This window comes from Tiliqua scincoides, chromosome 6, assembly GCF_035046505.1.
Source record: "Tiliqua scincoides isolate rTilSci1 chromosome 6, rTilSci1.hap2, whole genome shotgun sequence".
Lineage (NCBI taxonomy): Eukaryota > Metazoa > Chordata > Lepidosauria > Squamata > Scincidae > Tiliqua > Tiliqua scincoides.
In genome coordinates, this window is record NC_089826.1 from 89,289,636 (window position 1) to 89,297,211 (window position 7,576).

General features: G+C 46.4%; 1 protein-coding gene across 1 annotated transcript; it reads right to left on the reverse strand.

The window, feature by feature from the left end:
- Positions 1-324: 324 nt before the first annotated feature.
- NDUFA9 (NADH:ubiquinone oxidoreductase subunit A9) lies at positions 325-7,190 on the reverse strand. The gene is made up of 6 exons (XM_066632334.1): positions 7,078-7,190; positions 4,340-4,495; positions 2,550-2,647; positions 2,296-2,387; positions 1,311-1,452; positions 325-492 (listed from the first exon to the last, which is right to left on the reverse strand). The coding sequence occupies exons 1-6, from the start codon at positions 7,142-7,144 to the stop codon at positions 340-342; spliced, it is 708 nt and encodes a 235-aa protein (XP_066488431.1). The 5' UTR covers positions 7,145-7,190; the 3' UTR covers positions 325-339.
- Between the last annotated feature and the right edge of the window lie 386 nt (positions 7,191-7,576).

The window sequence follows — 7,576 nt, forward strand, 5'->3', positions numbered from 1 at the left end:
AGAATGAAGTTGCTATTCCCTCAGTTCCTGGGTGTCTCTCATACTGTGCCTCGAATTCTTAAAAGGACAGCTCATATTTTTGGGAGTTTCAACTCTACACGGTTTTGGCCTTATGCCCCAACCTTGGAACAGGATCCTCACTTAAAACGTGAGCTGACTGCAGAACTGCAGCCTCAGAGACAGACGCCTCCAGCGTTCCAGGCAGTGTCAGAGATGGAACCTGGCACCTTCTGTACACAAGGCACACTGTCCACCATTGCAGTCCCTCCCTTATTGTTGCAAGCTTACTGCTTCACAGAACAAAACCTCAATACATAATCTATTGCTGTCTCTCCCATACTACTCCCCCCTCCATACAACAGATTTTTTAATGCAATTAGGCTGCATACTTGCAAAATGGTTTAAAAACCTGTCTTCTCTTCCAAACATTTCAGAAGGTTTCATGATGATGGCGTCTGGAAATTCTTCTCTCACGACTATCTCTCCAGCAGCCTATAAACAAGCCATGAGAAAGAAATTAATATTCCCATACAAGGTTATGTAACATTTAAGGAAGGACATCTAGAGTAATTCTTTGATAACACCACAAAGAAATTGCTTGCAGCCTGACTGTTTAAATTTTGAAATTTAATTACAACAATGTTTTGCTCTACAGAATGAAACATCTATTTAACACTATGAAATAGGTTACCTAGGAAACAAAAAATTAATAACAAAGACGGAGACAGAACAGAGGCAAATACACAGATAAGAGAGTCCTTACAAAATATTCAATCAAAGAATTGAGAGAATGCAAACGCCACGAAAGCTATTGCTGTTTTTCCAAAACTCCTCATTGGGTTGACTAAGGATGTCACTCATGACTACCTTAACTTAGGATTCCACCCCATAAGTGTACACCTGTTTAAGCAATCTGATTTTTTTTTTTAAACTTGAATTGTTCCAAGTTTAAAAGTGTTTCTTTCAAAGGGCAATCTTCAGGCATACAAGAAGTCTGCACATAATCTAGAGAGCAGCCACAATGGTTAGAAAGCAAGCACTCCTTCCTTAGGAGATAAGACTGTAGTTTTGGGGACTTTTTAAAACAAAATCTAAGAGGGATACAGCTAAAAGCCCAGTTCTAACCAACTTTCCAGAATACATGCAGCCATACCAACACGCAACACATTCAGTGGTGGTGCGGCTGTCACAGAGGTCTCCTCAAGATAAAATGTTTGTTTCCTTGCCTCAGGGCTGCATTGTGGTTGCACTGGAAAGCTGGTTAAAACTGGGTTGTGAGTCTTAAAATTATGCACAGATCAAATACTTACTTTATTCCTAAGGTATTTTGAAGGACTTTTCATGCTTGCATTCAGGTGAGAAATATGAATAAATTTTTCTACTCCAGCTTCCCTTGAAAGCTTGGCTATCTCCCTGGGAATGTTAACAAATACGTCTTCGTACTTTGTGTTTCTGAAACAAGATAAAAAGTATCCTACTATTCAAGTGCTCCAGTTCATTGCCAAAGAGCTAACTGGTCACAGCCCAATCAGGCACAGTCACCCAAGGCCTGAACCTGGAAGCCTCCATCTCAGCCACAAGCAGCCCAATCCTGAGCTGCCCGGTGCACGGGGCTGCAGCGACGCTGAAAATAGCTGCCGCTGCATCCAGCTGGCCCCAGGCAGCCGCCACAGCCTCCTTGGAAGAACCCCACAATGGGGCTACTCGATTTTATGACAACCCAAGGGCAGGCATAGAATTTAGAGCCTCCGTGTTGGGTGGACAGCCCAACACGGAGGCTCAGGATCTGGTGGAACGAAGCTCCACTGGTTCTGCCTCCCTCCCGCCCCTCTCCCTCCCCTGGAACTCCTTTGCAACAGTGGTGGTAAGCCGGTGCACACTCGTTAGGATCAGGCCAGACTTTCTCAGTACTCATGATACAGGGGTGAAAAACTGCTACTTGCCTTGTGGTATCTGCTGTAAAGGTTTAGATATGCTCTTTATATGCACCTGAAACTGACTACTGTAAAGTCACACTACATTCAGCCTGTTTTCAGGGCCCCAGATGGGAAGCAAAGCTGCTTTCTCTCAATTTTCCAATCTGTCCATCCTGCACTTGAACAGGAATCAAGAGGCAGCTTCAAATGTATGCAGGCTGTAATAAATGGTATTTTCCTTGAAAGAATGAGGCCATCACTATGTTCAACACTGCACAAAGAACTTGGGCATACAATTTCAATTTTTACCTTTCTACAATGAGATTAATAAATCGATATGACAATTATTCTATCCAAGTGAGACACAGGAGGAAGTTACCTGGTTTCAAATTCTTTCCCAACCAGGTTGATGACGACATTGCTATACTGAAGAGCTCTTCGGATAGAATCACTGTCACGCGCATTCCACTCCTGGTATCCATGGCACAAATGACAAGAGAAATAAAATGTGCAAAAAATATTGAGATGTTATTTATAGCCCCACCATACTTTTTGATATGCACCGAGTGACCAGTGTGCCCCTCCTAGCATAAATCAAACTGAATGGTCACTGGGAACAGGCAGGAAGCCTACCATGAACAGGAGCTGCCCCAGGTCACCCATGGGCCGAAGGTACATGATGTCATATTGATCGCAGCGATAGGGGATGATGACTTGAGAGCCAATGCGCCCTAAAAGGGATAGAAAGGGGTTTTTGGAAGTAGAACTGCACGAGACTGAGACAGCGTCTAATATTTTCAGCACTCACAAGAGACACCAAGACAGACCATGCTGTCAGAGAAATTTGATGTTGCCAATACAAGAACTTGAATTATTTAAGTGGAGTTTTCAAAGTGGTACTCAGAAGACCACATCAAAATACTACATGTCCAGCAAGTAGGCATGTTTTATTGTTGCTGCCCTAAACCCCTGCAACACAGCAAGCTGCTTTGGAAATGGGTGGGGATCAAGTTTCAAAACCAACAAAAATGTGGTAAGAAGGGCAGGGGTTTAAACAGGAAAAGCAGCAGCCACTTTTCAAATATTTTCAGAACCATAAGTTCTACTAGGTGCATTCAAATTCTGGAGCACACTTAAAGGAGTGAAGGAACTTCCTGAATGGTGAAAACAGAACAGTAAGTTCTGTGTGTGAAATTTTGCAATACATATCCCTTTCAAAGATAGAGAGGTTAAAGATGGAATGGATCCCCTACTACAGAAGATGGTCAACCGGTCACCATGGGCCAGTTCTGCTTCTTCAAAGATGCAGCCTGCCCCTTCCCTCAAATCCATCAATTCTTTCCTGCTCAGCAGCTTTTCCTTGTCGTCTGAAATGGGCACAAGGTGAAAGAAAGAAGCAGAGTCTCTGTGTATGCATGTAACTGGGACGTTTGCATAGCGCATATGACAGAACACAACGGCACTGTTGCTATTCTCACCCCCTCCATAACATTCGGGGGGGGGGGAGGTAGGTCCATATCAAACAGTGCTTTTCTACTCCCTCATTCACTCTGCCCCTTTATTTCTCCTTCTGCCCCTTCCACGACCAGCCACCTTTTCTCGCCTCTTCTCGATTTCATTCTCTCTTCCCTCTGGTCCTCTTGAGGTTCTGTCTTGTACTGCTCTTTCCCCAGATCCTCCTACTTTTGTCTCATTCCAGCTCTTTCCCCTCTTTGCTTTTCTGTCTTTACTCCCTTTCTTCTCCCTCCCCCAGCCATCATTCATCTCTCCCCTCTGAAGGCTCCCAGATAACACCATCCAGCCCGCCCCCCCCCCCCGCCAGGTGGCTGCTGGGCAGAATGCAGAATCCAACTCCATGGCACTCAGAGATTACGTCACAGCCAAGGGCATCAGAGCAGGACAACAGTCCTCTGGGACACAGTGTGTCACAGGTATACATATGACTCTTGCATTTAAAATATGGAAGAAGCATAGAATAGCAAAGTCTGAAGCATTCCTACAGTCACATTCCTTAATCTTAATTTACTAATGATAACTAAACACTACTGAAACCAATGAGCCAAGTTAGCTGCAATTCCCAAGGCCCTGCTGCTCCTACGGTCCCAATTATTTACCCACCTTACAGAGCAGAACTACAGCAAAGGACAAATATGCTGCAGTTTCACATATACAACCCATCCTGACCACACAGGTATTAAATTAAGGGGACCGCAAAGGAGTGGAGAAGTCTCTATAGGGGTGAATACTGGACAACTCAGTTAAACTGTATCAAATGTATCTTAACTATCTAATGATGCAAAATCATCAATTCTTATGTGCAGGAAAGGTAAGATGAAGGTTGTGAAACCACTTTGCATGTTTCAAGAACACATCAGACTTCTGAACACATTTACTATCTAAACCTTATTCTTGGAGTACATTACCCAGACGATTGACCACATATCGGCCCAGGAATCCTGTGGCACCGAAGACAGTAGCCACAACACCACTGACAGAGGAGCGCCCGCTCCTTCCATGAGGAATCACAGAATAATGGACGTCACGGAGTTGAAGGGATGCCAGTGCAGAACCACCAGACCCTAAAACACAAGAAAACGGCACATCATGTGAACGGGTTGCTATCAGACCAGGCATCTCAGTAAGAAGTATACCCACAGGGATGGGAGAAGGGAAAATTCCATTTAATCTTCTTACTAAACCCATGAAGTAGCTTAGGCTAAGAAATACGGCCACTGGTCTTGTAGCTCCCTCGAGTTCTGCTCTAAACATGTGACATGACTGTTAACATGGCCATTCTTTATGTCCTCTCCTATCCTGCAAAGGTGGAATATCTCCTTAGCCATAAGATGAGTTGGATTCAATGAAGTAAGCAAGATGGTAATTAGAGCACAAATGGTAGAAGGCTTGGGCTGAATCTGACCAACCACAGATGGAAGCAGCAATGTATATGTACTGTAAATGTATTTTTAATTCTGTTGTGAGCTGCCTTGGGCGCCCTTTGGGAAAAAACGCACGGGAAAATTGAATGCATGAACAATGTGTTTACTCAGTGTCTATTCAGTGCCAGCCAGCTGAGCTTTTGCAAGCAGTTAGAGGTCTTTTGCAATCTGTCCAGAGAAGGAATAAATTTGGTATCAAAAATCACTGAGGAGACCAAGAGAGTCAACAGAAACACATTCCCCCACCCATCTCCTGACACAGTTCACTCACTCAGTGTAGGGAAAGAGCCCAGCAAACAATTCTCTTAATTTCCTTAGCTTTTGCTAAAAACCATAAAGGTGAATGATCAGACTGAACTTTAAACTTGGTCCCCAACAATTAAGGACAAAATTTAGACAACCCCCACACTAATGCACTGTTATAAACTTATAAATATTTATTTATAAGCTTATAAGTCAAGTAGAGTTTCTCTTGGCAGGAATTTGTGGCTTAGATATGCTATAGGGCGTAAAATTCCTTTGTCTGCTTGCTGCAATAACACTGCCCCAATCAATCACACTGTAGGATGAATCCTTTATTATAATCAGGTTACGTAATACAGAAGAGTCAATTAAACTCTTAAAAGACTAACAAGAAAACATTAATCTTCATCTAAGAGGTCTATCTCCCCAATTAATTAAGAATTAACAAGAAGCTCAGCAAGACCCAAGAAAGCCCAATCCTTCCTTACTAACTCTGGGAGGCTTTATAAGTAAGTCAGCTCACTCCACCACCTTCCCCTTTAGCCTCACAGTTTTTTTAAGTTCCTAATTATAGTCTCAATCACCCAGAGCAAAAGAGAAAACCTCTCAATTGATATTTAAAGTGAAACAGCCCTAATTCTTAATTTTAATATGGTTTTAATTGTGAGCTGCCTTGAGTGCCCTTCATTGGATAGAAAGGCAGGATATAAATTCTATAAATAAATAATGTCAAAGAAATTGGCAATATGTTGGTTGAGTTTCTTTTGGCATTAATATAAAAAGTAAATAGGAGATGTTCCAGCTTTATGATTATTTAACAGATACAAACTGAGAGTCCACCGGACTTAAAATGTTAGGTTTAATGGTTACGTTGAGTTAATTTCTTGAAGATTTTAGATCAGGAATGGCCAACTAGTGGCACATGAACACTTTCTGAGTAGCACACACAAAGTCTCCATATATTTTTGAAAAAAAAAAAAATTAAACAATAACAAAGAAAGCACCAGAGCACTTTACGGTTTGCTTTCTTTTCTACTCACCATCATACAGCACACCCCCAACTTTCTAATGCTGCAGAGGGCACATTAAGGGAGGCTGTAACTACTCTGCTTGATTTGTTTTGGTTGGAAGAAGAAAAAAAGGTGGGGAAAGAATGATGGACAGGAGAGAAGGTCAATAGGGTATGTTTCTTGCTTGCAGCTAGACTGCCCTTGAACTTGGAGGCTCTGTTCAGCTATCACTGTGATCTTTGACTGCTCTGTGCATGTCTACTCAGAAGTAAGTCCACTGAAGTCAGCGGAGTTTATTCCCAGGTATGTGGGGATAGGATAAAGCCATTAAGAGCTCAATCCTCTGCATGCATGCTCAACAGGGCTTACTCCCAAGCATGGACAAGATAAAGTCATTAAGAGCTAAATGTTAGGCATGTCTACTCAGAAGCAAGTCCCACTGTAGTCAGTGGGGCTTACTCCCAGGTAAGTATGGACACGATGTAGCCCTCAGGAGCCCATCCCAGGCACCTCTACTTGGAAGTAAGTCCCAGCGCAGCCAACGGGGTTGACTCCCGGATAAGTGGGGCAGGATGGCGGAGGCTGCAGGGACTGCGCCCCGAGGTCCCCCTTGTGCCCCGCCAGCCCCCTCGAGCTGCCCAGGAGTCCCGGCCCGCCGTGACCTTCCCCTCCTCCCGGTGGCGTAGCTGGAGGGGGGAGTAGCAGGGCGGGCAAGCGGCCCCTCCCTTCGGAGCCATTCCTGGCGGGGGAGCAAAACGGAGCAGTACGGCTCCCCCCTCCCCCCGTATGGCTCCGTTTTGCCCCCCGGCCGGGAATGGCTCCGAAAGGAGGGGCCGCTTGCCCGCTGCACCGCCCCCCTCCGGCTACGCCACCGCCAAGGGCGACCCGACCCCGCGGACCCCGGAGGGCCTCCCCGCCCGCCCCCCGCGGCCCTCGGGAGCCCCGCCCGCTCTGGGCCGCCGCACCGACCTGCCCGGGGCGCCTGCAGCAGGAGGACCCTGCGGGGAGCCCGCAAACAACGACCCCAGGCCGCCATCTTGACCGGCCGTCGCCAGCCCCGCCCACCAGGCGGCTACGGACACCGGCAGGGACAAAAAGGGTGATGGGGAGGAGGCGCGGTGGCGTCACTGCGCATGCGCCTCTGCTCCCCAGCAGCAGTAGTCGCTGGCAGGAAGCCGCCTGCAGGGGGCGCCCAAGGGCTGTTCAGAGGACACTGCAGGGCCAGTCTTCAGCCAGGACAGCCTCCTGGGCCCAGCTGGGGCTCAGAGGGGCCGCCATGGACACCTGATGCCACCCTTGCCCTGGCACTCCCAGGCAGCCCCCTTCAGGGGCAGGGCAGAGCCTCCCCACCAGAGTTCTTCGGAAGGGGAGGTGCTCAGCACACATACTCTGGCGGGGAGACTCTGCTTCACCTGCCTCACCTCACAAGGCCTCACCTCACACCTGCCTCCCCTTGTGCTTGGGCACC

What these genes read in the sequence shown, in the direction of transcription:
- NDUFA9 (XM_066632334.1), bottom strand. Translation starts at nt 7,144, where the DNA reads ATGGCGGCCTGGGGTCGTTGTTTGCGGGCTCCCCGCAGGGTCCTCCTG. An exon ending in GCTGCAGGCGCCCCGGGCAG is followed by an intron (nt 4,496 to 7,077) that starts GTCGGTGCGGCG and finishes CTTGTGTTTTAG; the next exon opens with GGTCTGGTGGTTCTGCACTG. An exon ending in TGGGGCAGCTCCTGTTCATG is followed by an intron (nt 2,388 to 2,549) that starts GTAGGCTTCCTG and finishes CATGGATACCAG; the next exon opens with GAGTGGAATGCGCGTGACAG.